At 40.8% G+C, this 24480-nt stretch overlaps 1 protein-coding gene across 1 annotated transcript in view; it reads left to right on the plus strand.

The window, feature by feature from the left end:
- The window catches only part of nol6 (nucleolar protein 6 (RNA-associated)), a 109430-nt gene that overhangs the window by 9727 nt on the left and 75223 nt on the right, over positions 1-24480 (plus strand). Inside the window, exons 2-5 of the mRNA XM_072252336.1 lie at positions 3686-3925; positions 10078-10194; positions 14793-14972; positions 18454-18622. Coding sequence (XP_072108437.1) covers positions 3686-3925; positions 10078-10194; positions 14793-14972; positions 18454-18622 — 706 coding nt within the window. The remainder of the gene's footprint in view (positions 1-3685; positions 3926-10077; positions 10195-14792; positions 14973-18453; positions 18623-24480) is intronic.

The raw sequence follows: 24480 nt of genomic DNA on the forward strand, positions 1-24480 counted from the left end.
ACACAGGGAACGTCTGCTGCCGTAGAGAGGAGTGGAATGATTCTAACTCGGAATTATTACTGGAAAATCGTAGGCCAAAGTAACATGAGGGTCTCGAGGGGCAGGAGATGGGATTACTGAGGGATTTAGGTTGAGTGCCCACCATTGAGGGATGGCAAAATTAGGACACAGTCATATTGTAACTGGGCCAGAGACTGATATGCCCTCGTTAGTGCATTCAATCTGCAACCCCAGCCCATACAGTACATCCCTTGCTGCTATATTCATCCCAATGTTGCCACAGACAGCGAACTCTACCTCCTTTGGGGATATTAGGTTATAGGAAGTGAGAAGGGGCTTGGTAATTGTGTAACTAATTACAGTGGAGGAACTCAGCAGGTCGGGCAGCATCAATGGAAACGATGAGTCAACGTTTCGGGCCAGAACCCTTCGTCAGGACTGAACAAAGAAGGAGGGGGAAGGATTTGAAGAATGCTTGTAGCTTCAGTTGAAAGACCAGTAATTTGAAAGACAAAGGGGTGGGGGAGGGGAAGCAGGGTCATCATAGGCAGGAAAACAATGGGTAGTAGAAGAAGGAGGTGGAACTATGAGGGAGGTGGTAGGCAACGGGGGGGGGAGGAGGCAGAGTGAAATAGGGATAGAGGAAGGGAGGGGGAGGGAATTACTGGAAGTTGGAGAATTCTATGTTCATACCAAGGGGCTGGAGACTACCTAGACGGTAGACGAGATGTTGCTTCTCCAACCTGAGTTTAGTCTTATCATGGCAGTAGAGGAGGCCATGAATGGACATATGGACATACAGTTGCTTTGATCCCAGCACCTGCAGATTATTTTGTGTTAACTAATTACAGAATCTTTAAATCCTTGGAGGGAGACAGCCTTACCAGAAAGGGGTAGATGGAGATGGCTGGCAACTGACTGTTGTACGGAGGAGCAAGTTGCTCCAGTGTTGACCATAAGTTGTAAAGGATGTCTGCTGACCGTGAGGGTGAAGAGGGGTTCATCAGCAGGATTGGTGGTGAGGATGGGCAGTCTGTCATGCAAAAGGGTTATGAGTGGAAAAAGGGGCTTGGCGAGGCCCAGACTGGAGTGTGCCCCTCTGGCCCCACTGGCCACTAGGGCAAGCCCACCACCATCTGGCCCCACTGGCCACTAGGGCAAGCCCGCCACCAGTGTCCCCTTCAACGGAGTGAGATCGGGGAGGTGGCGCGAATGGGGCATTAGGAGGCTATGAGTAAGGATCCCATGGGGGTCTCTGACTTCCTCCTGGTGGAATGCGTGAAGTGGGTCTCCTTTGTTGCGCGTACTCTGTCTTAACTCTGGTCGGCGGGGAGGGGGACTTTCAGAACTATCCCAAACGGCTTTCACAGCTCGATTAAATTGTGCTTGAGTGGATTCTGACCAGTTCATATTGTTGACCTTAACCTTGTCGGCCACCTTGCTGGGCAGGGCGTGGAGGAGGAGAGCACAGTACTGTGGGGACTGGTTCCCTGCTGCTTACAGCGGATCCCCGATCATACAGAATAAATGACATTAAAGCATTCTAGGAAATCATCGGGGTCTCACCTTTCCTGGGTTTACGCTGTAAGACCTTAGTTACATCTATGGAAGGGGCCAGAATGTGGGACATTGCGTCCAATATATTTTCAGTCACCTGCGGTTTGGTTTTGCTGGGTCTCGATTAACTGGTCGTAGTTGCCATGTCCGAGCTGAGTGGTGAATTGCGTCTGATCAGTAGGAGTAAGGGCGGCCATAGCCAGAGGGAACAAATCTCGGGAGTTAGCGGAATAAATAATCAGGGCAGTTTTTAAGTAACTACATAACCCTTGGGGGTCGACCTTTTTGTCAGGGGTGGCATTCAGTATACCACAGAGTTCGGAAGGGGTCCAGAGTTTATGGATTTGCATAGTAGGTGCTTGTCCCGCCACTCCGGCTGCTGGGTGAGGAATGGTCCTCATGGGCAATGATGCTGAGTTTGTATCGGTCCCGGTAAAACCAATGGCCCTTGTTCAGGGGTCCAGTCCGGGAAGGGTCCAGTCTGACTGCATGTGCGAGCAGAAATGGGTATTGGGCTTCCCAACCATTCTGGAGTGACTACATCGGTCGGTGGCGATGCGATGACTGTCAAGCTGGCGACTGAGGCACCAGGGCGAGAATCATATGGGGGTGGGGAACCAGACCGTGGTGAAACAGGCACCGACGCAGTTGTGGGTAGTACAGCAGGAGTATTCGGTCGCCTTACCCATTCCCAATCATCATCAGTATCGTTTGGGGAACCGGTCGGAATGTCTGGATAGAGACGGGGTACCACAGAATTATTTTTATTTTCCGTTTCCCTTTTCCCTTCATTTGTTCTTCCATGGTCAGTATGTTTTGTCTCTGATACAGTTTCTTTCCCCATCTCCCTTGTTTTGGTCCCTTATCCCATTCTTCACAAATTGCTTTGAACTCTTGCCAACTCCTAGGGTGGCCTCTTTTGTCAGGTACGTCTATCCCTTTTTGCTTAGTGTTATTGGTCCAACAATTTAATTTATATCTTTCTTCTTTTATTTCCGCCCCTTGTTGTCATAGACCAATCAGGCGATCCTACTCTTTCCCTGTTCCGCCCGCCATATTAAATTTAAATCAAATGTACCTGCTGCAGGCCAATTGTCTTTTCCCAAATGTTTAGACAAGAAGACTTGAACTTCTCAATTATTCCTGGGGACTCGAACCACCTGTTTCCGCTTTATTCCCTTTGGGTGCCATCAGTGGATTTTCCCTGCTAAAATGTGGGAACAAGCAGAGTTGTCAGAGAGCAGAGAGGAAACCAAGGTTACAGCTTACCTAGTGGGCTCATTCATCTCTGAATCACCCCAATGACCTGTCCATCCACTTCTTCAGTTTTGATGAGGGGTTTACCACTTATTGGGACCCTGCTCGCTGCTGTACCAAGATGTCGATTTGCCTCTCTACTTTAGGTTCAGCCCAAGGGAATAATTGTCAAACACAGTTTATTTAAGATTATATACTGTTCATTAGCAAGCTTGCATCTCAGTTGATACTACAGAGCCCCCGCTCATGGAGCCTGGAAAATCTGTAATCAAGTGAGTCCTGAGCACTGTCTTAGGCTGCTTGTTAAGCATTCGTTATCACATAGTACTCTGTTGCCAGACATCCTTGATAAGTGGTTCCACAAAGCAGCTTTCTCAATCAACAATCACTCCTTTGTTCCTTGGTTATCTTGCAACATTATTCTCACAGCATGACTAGCCAAGCTGCGAAACAAGTCAGTCAGGTTTTAGCCCTTTTAATTCTGTGTATAATTCCTCACAAAAGTCCATGTCTAGTGCTGAGGCTGGCTCCCTTCAGACTGTTTAAGAAGCTAATGATTGGCATTTCCCCTGTCTAGTTGTTGATCAAATTTGTACAATGTTTAATGTGACTTCCCACATACTTGAATGATCTTAAGGTAATCTACCTTTTTGCCTTCCTGTGGAAAATTGGTGCATATGGTGGCGGTGTTGGTTACTATTCATTCCTGTGCAATGGTTCCAGCAGAAATACAAACACAGTCATTTCCAGTTAATGGTGGAGTCTGCATGTGGCTTGTGTGCTATTACAGATTTGCCACTTAACTCTGCAAGTATATAGTAATATGTTAAATGTAATTTATAATTTCGTTTTTCTGTGCTTACAATTAAAGGATCTGGAATCATTCCAAGATGATGAAAGCAGTGGTGTTGATGAAGAGGAAGAACATGATGGGAATAAAAGATCTAGAAAGAAGAGCAGTGACATGAAGAAAAAACAAAAACCAGATGTTGGATTAATAGGGGCTCTGAAGTTAAGTAAAAGAGAACTATACAAACCACCAACGAGTGAAGAACTCAATCAGCTGAAAGAAACAGAGAATCTCTTTCACTCCACTCTACTAAGAATGCAGGTACTGCATCAGTGAAGTTAACTCTTGTTTTCTAATGTTTCTGCGATTTTAAAATAAACTATTTCTCTTTTATGTCTCCTCACTGTTATAATGAAGATGAAACGTGATGATTGGAAAGTTATTGCAAGAGTTGCTTTCAGAAATGAATGTTTGAATGTTGATTTGATTGTTACATGATTAAAAACTGCTTTTTTTTTTGCTCCAGTTCTTTCCCTAAGAACATAACATGCATGTTATCAGACCACAGTGATTTTATTTTCCCAAAATAAATTCTTTCTCTAGGGTGATTCTTAGCAATTATTCCATGGAGTCGAAGAGTCCCAGATGGTCCCTAACCTTGCAAAGGTTTTTTTCTATTCAACCTTTTTTCAATATCCCTCTGTAGTTTTTGTTCCTATCCTCTGTAATCTCATTCAGCCTCACAACCAAGATTCAGGATTGTTTAATGTCACTTCAAATGCATAAGTGTAAAGGAGAAGAAGATAATTGTTATTCTGGATCCGAAGCTGCACAAAACAGAATTATATAAAGAACACACTAATGATGAAAAAACACAGCTCTCCTTTACACTGGTGTACTGGAAGTGACATTTAACAATCTTAAGCAACACTGTCACATACCCAGTGACGGGTTAAAGAACCAGCAGAGATGGAAAACAGCTTTGGAGTCCGGTATTGCTATTAACTAATAATGTTTATTAGTAACTACGCAATACAGTAATATAAGTGCAGATAAATCAAACAGGTTAGCAATGATTATATATAAGTAAGTGTATCAGTAAGTGTGGAAATATATGAAAACCAAGCTTCTTCAAGTCTAGGGGTAAATAGGTAGTCGTACGAGGATGAGTAAAGTTCAGTTCAGTTCGTGGTATTGAGTTGAGTAGTGATGGAGAGAGGGAGAGATTTGAGTCTTCAGGTGAGCTGACGCTGTCGATCTTCCCGTTGTCCTCCAAAATCCTTTAAAAGTCACCGACTGTGACCACAGCAAAGCGGACCGTTCTTCTGTGGTGGAGCTATCAACCCAGGCGAGGGTTGGACACACGAATAACTCCCCACTGGTCACACCCTGTTCACACTGCAAGAGCCACTGATCGATCCTCCAAAACCCACTTTTTCTGTGGGCACAACAAATCTCATTCAGTGTCCAAAACCATGTGTGTCACGTCTATTATCTGACCTATTTATCTCACCGTACTGACTACCAACTGTCTTTCAAATAACTCCTTCCTTCTCTGTCTGTGTAAGAATGTACAAGCAGGCAATGTCCTTGGAGAAAGTATAAACAACCTGTGAGCTGTCTTTGTCTCTCTCTCTCTTTTAAACAAGGTGTTTGTGTTAAATAACTCTCTCTCTTTTCAAAAGCACAGTTCATAGGGATAATCGGGCACATTTTATAGGGGTAATTCAGGACCCTGTCACAACACAAAATGCTGGCGGAACTCAGCTGCTCAGACAGCATCAATGGAAAACTGGTTGATGTTTCAGGTCAAGGGCCTTCTTCAGAACTAAACAATCTTGAATTACCGTGTGCAAGGAGTTTGTATGTTCTCTCTGTGACTGTGTGAGTTTCCTCTGGGTGCTACAGTTTCCTCACACAGTCCAAAGACATACTGGTTTGTAGATTAATTGGTCATTGTAAATTGTCCTGTAGTTAGATTAGGATTAAATTAGAGGTTTGCTGGGCGTTGCGGCTCGAAGGGCCTATTCTGTGTTGCTTCTTAATATATAAATAAATAAACAACCAAGTGAATAAATTAAAAAACGTAGGTGAATGAATAAATAAACAAATTTATTAAGTGAACGAAACACCATTAACTTCACTGATTTTACTGAAAAGAAATTGATGGTCTCTGTACATGCATTGGTCTTTTGATATTGTACTACATATTAATAAAACACAAAAGTTGTCAGGCAAAATGGTTAAAATAGGAATGTTAAAAAAGGAAAAACGTGTTGAATTCTTTTTTTTTAGCCTGTCATGACATCTGAAGAATTGAAACGGCAAAGTAAATTACATTTTTAATTAAAATCATTTGAAAATCATCTTGCTGTTACTGGGATGATCTGTGTTACTGCCAGTTGTAAATATTTTCATTCTTTTATATACTTCAGTAGTACTTAAATCAACTTGTGTTCATAGCAACTTAAGTTTAAAAAAAGATCTCCCTGGAGTTTTTTAATAATAGCATAAATTTTGCAAAAATAATGGAATTTTACTTTGATAAGTAAATGGAACAGATTTTAATTTATTTTGTAGGTGGCTTCTCAATGAACTAGCTAGGTTTAGGATTATGTTGATATTTTAAATTTAATTTGATACCTTGCTGGTGGGAATTGCCAAAGTAGTAGTGACTTACATGTGAATTTGTGTTTAAATTGGTTCTACCTAACTCCTGAGTTTTGAACTTTCCCTGATAATATCAGCTTCTTTAGTACAGTCAAATTAAAGTATTCTGGAAATAAGTAAAAAAATGCATTGTATTTCATTGAACTGAATACTTTGATCTAAGATAGTAGTATCTTCTGTTTTCACAGACACTGTTTGACTTGTTAAGATTTCCTGTTTTTATTGCAGATTTCTTCCATGTTCTCATGGTCAGATAAGACATAGGAGCAGAATTATGCTATTTAGTCCATTGAGTCTGCTCTGCCATTCCATCATGGCTGATTTATTATCCTTCTCAACCCCATTCTTCTGCATTCATCTTGTAACTTTTGACATCCTGATTAATCAAGAATCTATCTATCTCCGCTCTAAGTATACTCAATGACTTGGCTTCCACAGCTGCCTGTGGCAACAAGTTCCTCAGGTTCACCACCCTATGGCTATAGAAATTCCTCCTCATCTCTGTTTTAAATAGGCATGCCCTCTGAAGTATTTGCAGTATTTTTCTTTTAGATTAAGATTTTCCTGGTGCTTATAGTTATGTGCAAGTGTAATATCTAGTGTACGATAGATCCTAGTGTTTTATTGACATTATAGAATAGGGCTGGTTGGACGGTGGAAGAGAGTGATTGTACACATACTACACACTACTCTATCTCTCCAAACTTGAAGTGTATTGAACTGACTTTATTTCTTACATCCTTCACATACATGAGGAGTAAAAATTTTTACGTTATGTCTCCGTCTAAATGTGCAATGTGCAATCATAGTAATTTATAATAAATGGAACAGTCAAAGTAACAGAAATACACTCAAGTCAGGCAACACACATCAAAGTTACTGGTGAACGCAGCATTTCTAGGAAGAGGTACAGTTGACGTTTCGGGCCGAGACCCTTCGTCAGGACTAACTGAAGGAAGAGTTAGTAAGAGATTTGAAAGTAGGAGGGGGAGGGGGAGATCCAAAATGATAAGAGAAGACAGGAGGGGGAGGGATGGAGTCAAGAGCTGGACAGGTGATGGGCAAAGGGGATATGAGAGGATCATGGGACAGGAGGCCCAGGGAGAAAGACAAGGGGGGGGGAACCCAGAGGATGGGCAAGGAGTATAGTCAGGGGGACAGAGGGAGAAAAAGGAGAGTGAGAGAAAGAATGTGTGTATAAAAATAAATAACGGAAGGGGTACGAGGGGGAGGTGGGGCATTAGCGGAAGTTAGAGAAGTCGATGTTCATGCCATCAGGTTGGAGGCTACCCAGCCGGAATATAAGGTGTTGTTCCTCCAACCTGAGTGTGGCTTCATCTTTACAGTAGAGGAGGCTGTGGATAGACATGTCAGAATGGGAATGGGATGTGGAATTAAAATGTGTGGCCATTGGGAGATCCTGCTTTCTCTGGCGGACAGAGCGTAGGTGTTCAGCAAAGCAGTCTCCCAGTCTGCGACGGGTCTCGCCATTATATAGAAGGCCACATCGGGAGCACCGGACGCAGTATATTACCCCAGCCGACTCACAGGTGAAGTGTCGCCTCACCAGGAAGGACTGTCTGGGGCCCTGAATGGTGGTAAGGGAGGAAGTGTAAGGGCATGTGTAGCACTTGTTCCGCTTACAAGGATAAGTGCCAGGATGGAGATCAGTGGGGAGGGATGGGGGGAACGAATGGACAAGGGAGTCGCGTAGGGAGCAATCCCTGCGGAAAGCGGGGGGGGGGAGGGAAAGATGTGCTTAGTGGTGGGATCCCGTTGGAGGTGGCGGAAGTTACGGAGAATAATATGTTGGACCCGGAGGCTGGTGGGGTGGTAGGTGAGGACCAGGGGAACCCTATTCCTAGTGGGGTGGCGGGAGGATGGAGTGAGAGCAGATGTGCGTGAAATGGGGGAGATGCATTTGAGAGCAGAGTTGGTGGTGGAGGAAGGGAACCCCTTTCTTTAAAAAAGGAGGAATCTCCCTCGTCCTGGAATGAAAAGCCTCATCCTGAGAGCAGATGCGGCAGTACGGACGAATTGCGAGAAGGGGATGGCGTTTTTGCAAGAGACAGGGTGAGAAGAGGAATAGTCCAGATAGCTGTGAGAGTCAGTAGGCTTATAGTAGACATCAGTGGATAAGCTGTCTCCAGAGATAGAGACAGAAAGATTTAGAAAGGGGAGGGAGGTGTCGGAAATGGACCAGGTAAACTTGAGGGCAGGGTGAAAGTTGGAGGCAAATTTCATAAAGTCAACGAGCTCAGCATGCATGCAGGAAGCAGCGCCAATGCAGTTGTTGATGTAGTGAAGGATAAGTGGGGGACAGATACCAGAATAGGTACGGAACATAGATTGTTCCACAAAGCCAACAAAAAGGCAGGCATAGCTAGGACCCATACGGGTGCCCATAGCTACACCTTTAGTTTGGAAGAAGTGGGAGGAGCCAAAGGAGAAATTATTAAGAGTAAGGACTAATTCCGCTAGACGGAGCAGAGTGGTGGTAGAGGGGAACTGATTAGGTCTGGAATCCAAAAAGAAGCGTAGAGCTTTGAGATCTTCCTGATGGGGGATGGAAGTATATAGGGACTGGACATCCATGGTGAAAATAAAGCGGTGGGGGCCAGGGAACTTAAAATCACCGAAAAGTTTAAGAGTGTGAGAAGTGTCACGAACATAAGTCGGAAGGGATTGAACAAGGGGGGATAAAACCGTGTCGAGGTATGCAGAAACGAGTTCGGTGGGGCAGGAGCAAGCTGAGACAATAGGTCGGCCAGGACAGGCAGGTTTGTGGATCTTGGGTAGGAGGTAGAAACGGGAAGTGCGAGGTATGGGAACTATAGGGTTGGTAGCAGTGGATGAGAGATCCCCTGAGCGGATAAAGTCGGTGATGGTGTGGGAGAGGGGTAAATAAGAGGAGGTATCCGCGAGTTGTCGCAACACACATCAAAGTTGCTGGTGAACATAGCAGGCCAGGCAGCATCTCTAGGAAGAGGTACAGTCGACGTTTCAGGCCGAGACCCTTCGTCAGGACTAACTGAATGAAGAGTTAGTAAGAGATTTGAAAGTGGGAAGGGGAGCAGGAGATCCATTGGTGAGTGTGACAGGACGCCGGTCGTTCAGGCATGTTACCTTGGTCTTTTTTGGTACAGGGACAATGGTGGATAATTTGAAGCAGGAGGGCACTCTACACTGGGGAGGGAGAGATTAAAAATGTCTGTAAACCTGCCAGTTGTGCTGTGCACATCCTGAGTACTTGCCCTGGGATGCTGTCCAGTCCCGCAGCCTTGCGACTGTCTACTGGTTGGAAACATTTGCATACCTCAGCCTCAGAGATGACCAGGTTGCAGGTTGTAGCGGTGGCTTTCCTCGGAGGCTCAGAGTTAGCGACATCGAGCCAACCAAGCGATTGAGCTAATCTGGGAGAGAGGCTGCGATGTTGGCGGCACCACTATGTTTGGCTTTGAAGTCCGTGATGGTATGCAGCCTTCGCCACAAATCACGTACACTATACCTGCTATTCAGATGTATAGGCCTGTACTGGGAGTACTGTGTTGGCACTATTATTTTGAGACTTAACATCTTTTTCTTACTAAACTATCCTTTTGTTTTTGTTCTGCCAGTGATGAGAACGAGATTGTGTAATGTCATTGTAGCTGTGTTGAACTGTATCTTTTGTGATGAACCTTTGGAAGTATTGCAAGGTTAGCAAACTCAGAAAGACATGATCAATAATAAATTATGATATAATTGAAGCGGTGAATTTATTTTGTGTGCCTTTTGTCCTTAAAATTATTTATCACTTGCAGGTTGAAGAACTTCTAAAAGAAGTGAAATTGAAGGAGAAGAAACGCAAGACTATTGATGCTTTCCTCCACGAAGTGAATGATCTTCTCAAAAAAATACCAAAAACTGAGCAAGTTAATGTAGGTAAATTCAGTATCTTTGTGTTAGAGATGTTAAGTGGACATTAATATTTGTAATTCTATGTTAATGTTTATGGGCAGTTATAACGCCTTAGCCGGGGAGAGCATTTTTTCTGCACCTGCTCTGAGCCATTTAAGAGGAGTCATTGTACTATTCAGAATGGAAAACAGGCTCTTCATCCGACTCGTCCATGTCGTCAGGTTGTCTAACTGAATTAGCCCCCATTTCTTATGTACAGACCTTTCCAAAAGAGAAAAATGAACTGTATCCTTAATCTTACGATCACACTTTCTATTTGCGTTCTACAACCTTTAGCGCCTGCATGTGGGTGTAAGCTTTTGTTGTTCTTTCCTGAGTGCCTCTTCTTCATTTTGGCCTCTTCTGTTCTGTTGCGTAGTTCCAGAATAATTTTTGAGCAGCTATGGCGTTTTGTTTTGCAGGCTGTTTCTGAAAGGTACATATGAATATTTGAAATGTTCGATGAATAAAAGCTGATAATATCTAAAGTAGATATGGCTGGGTAAAAGGTATCTTAATTGAAGGAGGAAGGCATTAGCACAGGTTTTAAAAATGCTGAGAGAGAAATCTGTATAATTAATTTTTAACCCCATTGCTGGATCTCTTGAATTGCTTCTGCCACTGTAGTGTAATGGCTTTAATCTGAGTAAAAGGTAATATTGTTCTGTCAGTGTCATGTCTTCACATCTTCTTCCTCTTAGCAGTTTTTGATTTGGTTGACCTTTCCATTCTGTAATTTATGTAATGAGATGTAGGTGTCATTAGCAAGGCTCTCATTTTCCCTTGAGCCACTGTTTAAAACCTTCTATGCAAACTTCATGAAAGTATGTTTGCAGTGCTGTTTGGGAGGGAGTTCCAATATTTAAACCACTTGAGGCTATGGAAATGACTCTCCATTTTCAAGTCTAGATGCTGCATGTCTTGGAAGGGATCTTTCAAGTGGGGATGCTCCAAGGTAATTACTCTCCTACCCTGAGTTTGTGGGTTTGCAAGCTGCTTTTGAAGAAGCTGTGGTGGATTGCTACAGTGCATTTTGTTGATGGTGAATTCTGAAGTTATGGTATGCCAGTATAGGGAGTGAATCTTTAGGATGGTGCATGAAATGCAAAGTGATGAAAAGTAGAAGTCTAACCCTGGAGGGCTGACTCTCTCTCCAAATGGCAATTCTGTAGATTTTGAGGTAATTTTTAAAATAATTCATTTTGATAATTCAAATTTCATCATTAATCTTAAGAGTATATGCCAATCTTTGTTCTGTTTTCTACAAAATGATTAAATATTTTAATTACGATGCAGCTTACTTTCTGGTTTCCAGCCTGAGAATTCATTGCATGATTTGCCCCACTCGAAATGCATCTACCATGTGGGATCTTGTCATAAGCCTTGCTAAAGTTCACGTAGAACAGCGTCTTTAACCATGTTGCCTTTGTTATCTCTTCAAAAGACAGTATCCCAGGCACAAAGCCATGCTGACTGTCCATAATCAGATCATGCCTTTCCAAATGCAGATGGATCTAAAGTCTCAGAGTCCCTTCCAGTAACTTGCCCACCTCTGACGTTAGGCTCTCAAGCCTTTAGCTCCCTGGCCTATCTGTACAACTTTTCTTAAAATTAAAGATTTCTGGTACTTAACCTGGGGCTAAGGAAGATACAAAAGTCCCTGCCAAAGCCCCACTATTTTCTTCCCTTGCCCCATAGATTTATTTAACATGATGTGCCTCAAGCCATCAATACTTCCTCTTTTGTAATAACAATATATTTCAAGGCATCGTTGGTCTATTTCTTGAGTTTAATAGCTTCCGTTACTTTTTCTGTGGAAAATAACAGAGGAGAAGTATTCGTATAAGGCTTTGTAAGTCTTTTGTGATTCCACACATAGATGACCACATTGATCCTTAAATAACATATTCTTCCTCTCTCGTACTCTTTTGCTTATAATGTACTTGGGGGAATCCTTTAGGATTCTCTTTTACCTTATCTGCCAAGGATATCTTATGTTTGCTTCTTGTGCTCCTGCTTTCCTCCTCAAACGTGTTCCTACGTCCCTCATACTCCACAAGAGACTCACTTGATCCCAGATGGCTATACTTGATGTATACTGCCTCCTTTTACCTACACATGCCTCATTTTTCCTCTAAAGACCCTCAATATCTCTCGACAGCAAGGGTTCCCTTATTCTGCCAGCCTTGCCCTTCCCTCTCACAGGAGCATATTGGCCCTGAATGTTCCTTATCTAAGTCTTCTGTTTGTCAGACGTCCTTTTGTCTGCGACCAGCCTTTCTTAATCAACCTTTTGCAACTTGCTGTCTAATGCCATCCAAATTAGCTTTGCCCCCATGTAGGACTTCAACCTGTGGATCAGTCCTATCATTTTCCATAAATAATTCAGAACTACTAAGATCACTGTCGCAAGTTCCAAAGTGCTCCCCCACTGACAATTCAGTCACTTGCGCAGCCTCATTTCCTAACAGGAGGTTGCATGTTGCTTTCTCTCTAGTATGGTCATTCACATATTAGTTGATAAAACTTCGCTGGGTATAGTTAGCAAGTTCTGCCCCATCTAATCCCTTAGCATTATAGCTGTCCCAGTCAATATTCATCATCGTCATCGTGTTCCGTGTTGTATGACATAGGCAAATATGCTGGCTATCATTGTTCTTGACAAATGTTTCTGCAGAAGTGGTTTCACCATTGCCTTCTTCTGGGCACTGTCTTTACAACCCATTATCAATACTCTTCAGAGATTGTCAGCCTGGCGTAAGTGATCACATAATCAAGACTTGTGATATAAACCATCTGCTCAGACAACCATCCATCACCTGCTCCCATTGGTTCACGTGACCCTGATCGGGGGCTAATCAGGTGCAACACCTTGCCCAAGGGAGACCTGCAGTCTAGTAGAGGGAAGGAGCACCTTACACCTCCTTTGGAAGAGTTGTATCTCCACTCCACCACCCAGCAGTCAATATGAGGGAAATTAAAATCACCTGCTATTTCAACCCCACTATTCCCTCAGCTATCTGCAGTTTCCCTACATACTTCCTCCTCTGATACCTGCTGACTATTGGGGATCTATGGTACCATAGTATCTAATTGATTTCAGTTAAACTTCTGGTTTAAGACGGCTCTACTGAAGTTGGGCAACAGCTCACTGGTGGATCATAGGCTAGAAATACGACTAAATACTTTAGTAATAACACTATTGCTGTGGTAAACTATCACTGTAAACAACGAAGAAGCGAGCGTTGAGCCACCCAGGTCTGATGCAAAGTTGGAGAGTAGCATGTTCGTGGAGAAGTGGTCAGAGTAAGGTCGAGGCATGGCGTAAACAGAGATGGAGTCAGAGATGGAGCTGAAGCAAGTGAGTTGGAGGAGAGTTTAAACTGGGAGCGAGGTTGGGCTGAATTAAACGCCGAGCCAATTTGGAAAGATTGAGTATGGCCTCAGGCTGAGCAGAGGAGTACAGGCCCAGAGTGCGGCAGGCCTGGATCCTAGTGTGGGGCATGACCTGGTGTATGGACGGCCCAGAAGGACCAATAAGGCAGGGTGTTGGGACTGGAAGCGAGGAACAGGCCGCTTCCGTTCGCTCTTCCGTGATGTTTACTCCTCTGTCCGTGGTGCTGAGGCTGTGAAACTGTAACTGTAACGAAAACCAATTTCCCCCGGGATCAATAAAATATGATTATGACTGTGAAACTGCTGCGGCTGCTCCAGGCTTCGTATCTGCGAGCTTTACGGTGATTTGCCCCGCTGTGTGATGAACTTAGACTCAGGCTATGAGCCAACTCAGGCTGCTTTGGGCTCTAGGTCTATGAACTCAATGGTTCTGAACCCTGTTGCTTGCTTTTATTGTTGCATAATTTTTGTTTTTTTTTCTCTCTGTTCATTGGGTGTTAAAAATATTGTTGTTTCAAGTTTCTTGCTTTGTACTGCCTGTAAGCAGACGAATCTCAAGGTTGTATAACTTATACGTACTTTGCACTTTGAACCCTTATTCCTAATCTCTACAAAGTAGCATCACTGGACTTTCCACTGGAGTATCCTCTGAACTGTCGTGATGCTGTCCCTAATTAAAACTTAACTCCGCTTCCTTTCATGTAAATGAAACTTGTGATTGTTTTATATTCTTTAAGCTCTGTGGTATTTAATGGGCTGTGCACCATGACCTTTGTCGTGATACTATAAAGCTAAAGGTAGCCACGGTAGTATAGCAGTCAGCACGATGCTTTTACAGCTCGGGGCGTTCTTGGGTTCGGAAATCAATGCCAGCCCCATCTGCAGGTGTTTGTACATTCTCCCTGTGAACCACATGCATTTCCTCCTGCTGCTTTGGTTTCTTCCCACAGCCCAAAGATGTACCGGTTAGTCGGTTAATTGGTCATGTGATTAGGCTTGTGTTAAATGGGTTGCTGGACAGCACAGCTCGTTGGGCCTAAAGGGCTTGTTCCACGTTGTATCTCCAAATAAATTAATAAATAATGGAATATTGTGACCAAACACTAAAGCTAATGCCTTGTAGATAAATAATATGTTGTTGAGAATGGGTTTGTTTTGGTAACAGTTCTTTATATTTCAACAGATTACGGACCAGTCCTGGCTTCCAAAGAATGTTAAAGTTCCTTTCCTTCAAGTACCATACAATGTCAAAGGGAAGTTTCACTTCCTAGCCCCAACTTCTGTAAAAGTTATTGGAAGCTATTTACTTGGTACCTGCATCAAGCCACATATCAATGTAGATGTTGCCGTTACAATGCCAGAGGTAAGTTTCTCAATATTGGATGATTCAAATTTGTTCATTTTGGTTCTGAAGGTCATTAAGTTCATTTTCTGCTGCTACCTCCACGTCTAACAGTTTCAAAAAATCTGTAAGTAGAGTTCCTTTGTTTAAGAGTGAACAGTCTTTATCAACAGTATCACATTTGGGTTTAAGCCCAGAACATCTCTTAGATTTGTGTGTTGTGGATACTTGAGTGCGATTGGAGTTTTAGTCATACTCAACTTCTCAATTTCTTCATTTGTCTTTTCTTTTATGTAAGAGGAACTTGTGTCCTTGAACTGCCTAAGTTGTAAGCTCTTAGACTTAACACCGCGGAGATCATGGGGAGGGGAGTGTCGACTCAGACCATGAGAGGCCTGCGTGGGGCATTTTCATGCCTTACAAGGCACAGATCGGAAGTCTATGTGGGGCGCCACTCTTCACACAGACTAGAGCAATGTGTGATTAAGTCCCTTGCTCAAGGGCACAAACACGCTGCCACAGCTGAGGCTTGAACTAGCGACCTTGAGATCACTAGACAAACGCCTTAACCACTTGGCCACGTGCCCAACACAATCATGATCATGTGCGTCTGGCAAATAGAATCTGATATATGATCTTACTTAACAAGGCAATGGTAACTGCATTTCAATGTCATGGAAAATGGAAGCTAAATTGATGATAACTGAGAATTTGAACAGTGGTATGCATTGTGTGTGGAACTTTGTTGGAATTATCTGTACATGGTCATTTAGTAACTGCTACAGCTGGGTTGATGATGCTACAGACAAGATCTTATGCCACTATCAAATCAATTTGCTTATTCTCAGCTTTCTATTAAAGATGATAATTGCATCTGTTTTTTGTATTATAAGGGTTTATAAGTTGGTTTTCAATTAAGTAGATATTCAAATTGAGCTTCTGCTTGGTTCAGAGGTAGCTGTGGTATAACAAACTTAAATTTTGTTTCAGCATTCCCCACTGCAGAATCTGAATCAGGTTTATTATCACTGGGGTGCTGTATGTTGTGAAATTTGTTGTTTTGAGGCAGCAGTACAGTGCAATGCATAACAAAAATATAAATTACAGTAAGATATATGTAACCCTCCTGTTCTGTCGACTGCGTAAGTTTAGGGAAGACAATCTCTGCCCTTGCCATACGGGTGAGATTGAGGTGTAAAACCTCCTATTGTGTGGATGCTGTAAGATGTGTTACCCTGTTACAAATCAGTACCACGAAATATCAGACAGAACACCATATGCAATTAAACGATTTGGCTTTATAATTCTTGATTTGACTATAGGGTTAGTAAAGTAAAACAAAAAGAAAAGGGCCCATTTTAATGAAACAGTCTAATGTGCACAAGTTGGAGCTCACGGTTTCCCTTTTGCTGATCCTCCATTGATTTCCCCGGGCTTTGTCAGCTCCCGGCCCCACTCCAAGTCCACTCCTTTCTGGTGTCTATGAACTCTCCTTTCTGACATCTTCTCTCTCCACCTCCTGCCGAACAAAAGTCCCAGATCACCTCGGTGCCAGGCACACGGCTCGAAAACACACACCCTTCATTGGACGGCTCACATTCCAAAGCACCCATTATCTCTAACCATAACCCAAACACTGCTTCTACAGAAAGACCATTACATTAGCGGCGAAATCTTTCCCAGGGTGTTACATAAGGATGAGGTTTTTTTGGTACTTGGAGCAAAACAATAAATAGGCCAAAGTCAGCATGATTTCCATAAGGGGAAATCTTGCTTGACAAATCTGTTAGAAGTCTTTTCATTCAGAAATCTGATGGCAAAACCGGAAGAAGCTGTTTCTAAAATGTTGAGTATGTGTCACTTTTCAGGAACAGCTCCTTCCCCTCCACCATCAGATTTCTGGGAGACAATGTACCCATGAAAACTACCTCACTACTTTTTCCTCACTTTTTGCGCAACTAATTTAGTTTTATATATACTTGTTATAATTTATATTTTTTAAAATTATGTATTGTAATGTACTGCTGCCTCAAAACAACAACTTTCACAACATATGCCAATGATATCAAACTGGATTCGGATTCGGATTCTGATCTTCAGGCTCCTCAACCTCCTCCCTGATGATAGCGAGGAGAAGAGGGCATGTCCTGGGTGATGGGGATCCTTAGTGATGGATGCTGCCTTTTTGAGACATCGCCTTTTGAAAATTTTCTCGATGCTGTGGAGGCTAGTGCCCATGATAGAGCTGGCCGAGTTTGCAACTTTCTACAGATTTTTCCGATTCTGTACTGTGGCCCCTCTGTACCAGACGGTGATACAACCAGTTAGAATGCTGTCCATGATACATCTGTAGAAATTTGCTAGAGTCTTTGGTGACACACCAAATTTCCTCAAACTCCGAATTAAATACTATATAGCCACTGTCATGCCTTCTTTGTAATTCCATGAATATGTTATCTTCAGAGATGTTGACAGCCAGGAACTTGAAGCTGCTCAGACTTTCCACTGCTGATCCCTCAATAAGACTATTATGAGATGATGACTTATCTTCTAACATAAAACAACATGAATCTGTATGAATAACAGTTTACACGTTCACAGTGAAGCACTATTTTCCAAGACCCATCAAGTCAGTGAGGGTTTGAAATTCACCCTTGCTTCCATGTGCTGAATATGCAGTATGATGGCTGTTCAGTGTTCTAGAGTTTCAGAATTCAGCTCTATTAATTCTCTGGAGTTAATATTTGGAAGCACAGTGCAGTTGATAGCCGCTGTTATTGTTGCCACTTCACCAGATTTGACGGCGATTGAATTTCTACCCTGTTCTATGAATTCCATGTTGTGTTGGAGAGAAATGCTATTTGTTGATGTTCCTGGAAGCATTAATTCAGGTTGAAGGCACCATCTGAAGGAATGGTTTGGGTAACCCGGCCAAAGAATTGACCTAAACAGAGAAAGTAGCAGGTTCTAATTCATGGTGCCCTGTAAGTTTAATTAATTTGATTTAAGTGAAAGACTGTTTTCACTTTTAGAGCTGACATGAACTAATTAGTTAAAATTCCCATTTACAGTGAAATAAGTGGTAATAATGTTTACAGGGTGACAAATATTTTCATTTAATTTCTTAATGGGATTATGCATGTTTTGTATTGATCAGTCATCAAAACCCTAATTGAATGTTTAGATTTCAATTTTAACTTCGACAGGCATATAAGTATATCTTGGGAGGATTATCTAGGGCAAATATTAATGAAAATAAAATTGAAACTTGTTGAAGAGTAGCCACAATTTTATGTTTCTTGCCCTGTAAAACATAAGAGGACTTACTTGTAGATTACAATTGGAATTTTCTAGTTCAGCCATGGCAGATGGAGTCTTTAATGTCATGGAGCCAAGTTAAGGAAAAAAATAGGACAAAAGGAATGAAGGAAAGTGGAATGATACATTTGAGATTTCATTGATGATGTGTTTTCAAAATTGATCATGAACTTTCTGATTTTAGGAAATCCTGCAAGCAAAGGACAACTTTAACCAGCGTTACCTCAGAAAACGAGCTTTCTACCTGGCTCACATTGCCCATCACTTATCGAAGAACAAGCTCTTTGGATCTGTGAAGTTTGGCTACTTCAATAGCAACCACTTGAAGCCAATCCTGTATCTATCTCCACAAGGTTTGTTTAAAAAAGATTTGCATTGTAGTGGCACTTATTAGATTCAAACAAAATGTTGATAATACACAAATAGTCAGTCAGCAACTCCATTAAAAGATAGTAAACACAAAATATTCTGCAGATGCTGGGGACAAAGCAACACTCACAACACGCTGGAGGAACTCAGCAGGTCGGGCAGCATCCGTGGAAACGATGAGTTTCCGTCGACTCATTGTTTCCACGGATGCTGCCCGACCTGCTGAGTTCCTCCAGCATGTTGTGAGTGTTCCATTAAAAGATGGAAATTGGGGTTTTTCCAATTAATAAAGTTGATAGTCATTCATTTGAAATAAGCAGTCATCTGTTGCAAAATAGAAAGCCGATGTTAGCTATCAATTTGAAATTGATGTGAAGGTTAAAATGACATTTTCTTTGAGAATGTCTGGTCTCCCTATCTTTCAGATAAATTCACCATGCATTCAGCCTGGAGTTGAGAGATGTTGATAGGTTGCAGTAGCTCAACTACAGAAGCAGCTTGGAAGTGTAGCTTGACTTGTTTTGGAAATGCGTTTAGAGTTTTTGTATTTTATGGGCTTTTAAATGTAATAAGAGCTGTCAAGGCCAACATTTTCAGGAAATTTCCCAGCATCTGATGATACGTGCATTACTGGGGAGAAACACTCGGTGGATAAGCTGCTGTTACTGTGAACGATGATTGATACGTGTTGTTCAGCTTTCACTGTTATTTTGCCTTCGCTACAGTTTCATTGAATGATATTTGTACAATCAGAGAATTGTACAGCATGGAAGTGGGTCATTCGTTCCAATTTGTTCATGCCTACCAGTGGACATCCTTCCATATCAGTCCCATTGCCCAGCACTTGGTCCACATCCCTTGATCCCCAAGTGATTCAACTACTCATTCAAACACTTAAAAGCTGTCAGTGACTCAGCCTCAACCAGTGTCTAAGACAGTGCATTCCAGGGACTAGCCATTCTCTGGGGGAAGAAGGACCACTCATATCCCCTCTAAGTTTCTTTGCCCATACCTTCAACTTGTGTCCTTTAGTTTTACAAACTCAAGAGGTACTGCAGATAGTAGAAATTCAGAGCAGCACACACAAAATACTGGAGGAACACCAGGTCAGGCAGCATCTATGGATAGGAATTGCCTGCCAAAACCTTCCATCAGGACTGGACAGTCAGTGTTTCGGACCAAGGCCTCTTCATCAGGACTGGACACAGTCGATGTTTCATGTGTTCCTCTAGTTTTATTTACCTCTGATATAAGGAAAATTTTCCTGCAAAGTACCCTATCCATACCCCTCATAATTTTATACACCTTAATCATGTCTCCTTTTCACTCCATTTCCTTCAGGGAGAAAAGATCTAGCCTCTTGTCTCTTTGTAAATGAACTTATCCATGTTGTAGAATGGTTTCACTGTTCACATCTGTGCATTGGTGTTGTATTATTTGCTTCTAAATGCCAGTGGTTATGTTTCCAAAGTAAGTTCAAAGTACTTAACAAGTAAATCTTAAAAGTCTGCAAGATCAGGGAGTGCACCTGGAGGAAAAAATAGAGCTAATGCTTCTTTCTTTCTTTATTAATCTTCTTATTGATTTAGAGAAAACATATATACAGACAAGGGGAGAATTATCTCAAATTTATATATCAGCAACAATATAAACAAAAGATGAAATAGATAGTATCATAATCATACACAGTAATAAGTAAATATACAATATACAATAAAAAAAGGACAACTAATTCTCTTATCAATTCATAAAGAGAGGGAAAAAAACTTTAACTTTATAATGAAAGGAAAAAAACCCCTACTACACCAAAAAAAAAGGGACTGGGCAGTCCATTCGGAGGATACAACCAAGAAAAAAGGAAAGACTTTCTGATCAAATCTAAAACTTCGAATAAAAAAAAAATAATTGGAAGAGTAATAAATCAAATCAAATGAAAATATAGAATAAAAGGTCGCCATATTTGCTCAAATTTAAAGGATGTATCAAATGTCCGACTTCTTATTTTCTCTAAAGTTAAGCAGGACATAATGGAGGCAAGCCAAAAAAAAAGCAGTAAGGTGGATTAAAATCCTTCCACTTCAATAAAATGGCTGTCCTAGCTAATAAAGTGGAAAAGGCTATCATACTTTGAGCGGAAACAGGAATGTTTCCTGCTTCCGTTGGGATAATCCCAAAAATTGCCGTAAGTAAATTAGGCTGTAAATCCAGATCCAAGACTTTTGATAGCATTTTAAAAACAAATCTCCAAAAGTTACTTAGCTTTATACAAGACCAAAACATATGAGTTAAAGTGGCCACCTCAATATTACACCTGTCACAAATAGGATTACAATTGGAAAAAATACGTGCTAGTTTATCCTTTGACATGTGGGCCCGATGCACTACCTTGAACTGTATCAAGGAATGACGGGCACAAGTAGGTGAGTTATTAACCAAATGAAAAATTTTACTCCATTGATTATCTGAAAATGACTCTTGAAATTCTGATTCCCAAGCACGTTTAATTTTATCATTAGATATCATTCGTGAATTCAATAACTGTTTATAGATTATAGCTATCAGCCCTTTTTGAAATGGTTTAAACTGAAAGAGAGCATTTGTCATATTCGGTGGATAAGCAGAAGGGTAATTTAGCAACAAGCCATGTAAAAAATTCCTAATTTATAAATATCTAAAAAAGTGTACATTAGATAAATAATATTTATCCACTGGCCAAGTGGTTAAGGCGTTCGTCTAGTGATCTGAATGTCACTAGTTCGAGCCTTAGCTGTGGCAGCGTGTTTGTGTCCTTGAGCAAGGCACTTAACCACACATTGCTCTAGTGTCTGTGCGAGGAGTGACGCCCCACACAGACTTCCAATCTGCGCCTTGTAAGGCATGAAAATGCCCAACGCAGGCCTCTCACGGTCTGAATCAATGTTCCCTCCCTCCCCTATTCCGCTAACTGAGAAAAAGATAGTAAACAATCCCCTAAAAACAAATCTGAAAAAGTTATTATTCCCTTGGTTTTCCAAATTGAAAAGGCCTTATCCAAAATTGATGGTTTAAAAAAATAATTGAGATGGATTTTACTCGAAAGAATAAAATTACTTAACTCAAAAAATCTACGAAACTGAAACCAAATTCTTAATGCATGTTTAATAATGGGATGAAAATCTTGTCTACTAATCTTAGAAAACAAAAAGGGAAGAGGAACTCCCAGTAAGGAGGCCAAAGTTTTCCTCCAAATCCAACCATGAAGGACATTCATGTATATCTGAATAGTGAATTCAAAAAGTAATATCTCAAATATTAATTGCCCAGTAATACATTCTAAAATTTGGCAAAGCCATACCACCATCCTTTTTTAATTTCTGCAATAAGGGTTTACTCAATCTAGGATTTTTATTGTTCCAAATGTAAGATAAGATTATAGAATCTATTCTGTCAAAGAACGTTTTAGGAACAAAAGGAAGAACTGCCTGAAACATATATAAGAATTTCGTTAACACTATCATTTTAATAGCATTAATTCGACCTATTAATGATAATGTCATAGGCGACCATTTAGAAAGCATTTGTTTGGTGCATTCAATTAATGGAAAAAAATTATATTTATAGAGGCCCTTAAAATTTTTAGTAGTTTTAATACCAGGACAGATAAAGTAATTTTTAGCAGTACTAAAAGGTACTTGATGATTTGGATCTGAGTAATTATTAATAGGAATAACTCACTTTTATGTAAATTTAATTTATACCCAGAAGAACTACTGAATTTAGAAAATATGGATAACATAGAAGGAATAGATTTCCTAGGATCTGAAATATAAACTAGCAGGTCATCTGCATATAACGAAACCTCTCTTTTGTCCCCTTCCTTAAAACCCTGAACAGTATTAGAATCTCTAAGAGCAATAGCAAGGGGTTCTAAAGCCAAGTTAAATAATAAAGGGCTAAGAGGACATCCCTGCTGAGTACCCCTATATCATCTAAAATAGGGAGATTTTTGATTATTAGTTATAACTGCAGCCATAGGGGCATGATAGATCAATTTGATCCAGGAAATAAATCCCGGGCCAAAATTAAATCTTTCCAAAACCTCAAATAAGTAAGACAACTCCACCCTATCAAAGGCTTTCTCTGCATCAAGAGAAACAACACGTTCAGATTCTTTAGATGGAGAAGAGTGAGTAATGTTTAATAATCTTTGAATGTTAAAATGTGAATATCTATTTTTAATAAATCCAGTTTGGTCATTGGAAATAGCAGTAGGTAAAATACTCTTAAGTCTATTAGCCAAGATCTTAGAAGGAACTTTAAAATCCACATTCAATAGAGAGATTGGTCTATAGGAACTGCTTTCAGATTATCTTTTTTAGGAATTAAAGAGATTGAAGCTTCATAAAAGTTTTCGGTAGAGTCCCAGAGGATGTAGAATCAGTGAACATTTGACATAAATGAGGTGTAAGAGTTTCAGTGAAAGTCCGGTCCCAGAGCCTTAGCTGATTGGAGAGAGGATATAACCCTTGCTATTTCCTTTTGTTTAATGGGTGCATCTAATGTATTCATATCTTGAATAGAAATTTTAGGTATATTCAATTTTTGCAAAAATCTATTCATAAAAGTAATATTGTCTGAAAATTCAGATGTATAAAGATTAGAGTAGAAATCCATAAATATCTTACTAACTTCATAAGGATTTACAGTTTCAGTTCTATCAGGTCTTCGTATTTTCAGGATCTGTCTTCCAGCCATATTTGCTTTTAACTGACCAGCTAATAATTTGCCTGACTTGTCTCCATGTATATAAAATTGGCTTTTGGATTTAAGAAGTTGCTGTTCAATGGGAAAAGTCAAAAGCAAATCATGCTGTGTTTGGAGTTCCACTCTTTCCTTAAAGAGATCTTCACTAGGCATTACTGAATAAACCTTATCTATTTTTTTAATCCTATTAGTAATCAATAAAAGTTCTGCCTTAGTCTTCCTTCTTAAACCTACTGAGTATGAAATTATCTGTCCCCTAAGAAAAGATTTCATTGAATCCCAAATAACCAAATTTGACATTCCCTCAGTTGTATTTAATTCAAAAAATAGAGATATTTGCTCTTTAATAAAATTTACAAAGGTTGAATCTTGTAACAATGAAACATTAAGTCTCCACTGAAGTATCTGAATATTATCAGAAAACCTCAAAGTTAGTTTCATAGGTGCATGATCCAACAACGCAATCACATCATACGCATACTCAGCAACAGAGGGCACCAATCGTGTGTCCAGCAAAAAATAATCAATTCTTGAATATTTATGGTATACAAGTGGAAAAAAAAAAGAAAAATTTTTTTTTACGCAAACAAGGGTCTCGGCCTGAAACGTCAACTGCACCTCTTCCTAGAGATGCTGCCTGGCCTGCTGCGTTCACCAGCAACTTTTATGTGTGTTGCAATCTTTTTCTTTAGGATGTTCTAAATCTCCAAATATCCACCAAACCGTATTCTAATAAAAAAGAATTAATAGAAGTCGCAGCTTTATTAGGAAGCGACAGATTAGTGGACGATCTGTCAATTGACGGATTGAGACAGTAGTTAAAGTCACCACCCATAATCAATTTATATTCATTTAATTCAGCAATACAGAAAATAGCTTCTTAAAAATTTGAGGGCTATCTACAAATGTTTGTATATTAGGTGTATATACACACACCAAAGCCACCTTTTGACCACGTAACAGACCTGTGACAATTAAATATCTTCCAATTAAATCAGCAACAGTATTAAAATGAACAAAAGGGATTTTAGAATTAATAAAAATAGATACCCCTCTTATTTTATTTACTGATAAAGAATGAAATAACAGTCCCTTCCAA

This window comes from Mobula birostris, chromosome 3 (assembly GCF_030028105.1).
Source record: "Mobula birostris isolate sMobBir1 chromosome 3, sMobBir1.hap1, whole genome shotgun sequence".
NCBI lineage: Eukaryota > Metazoa > Chordata > Chondrichthyes > Myliobatiformes > Myliobatidae > Mobula > Mobula birostris.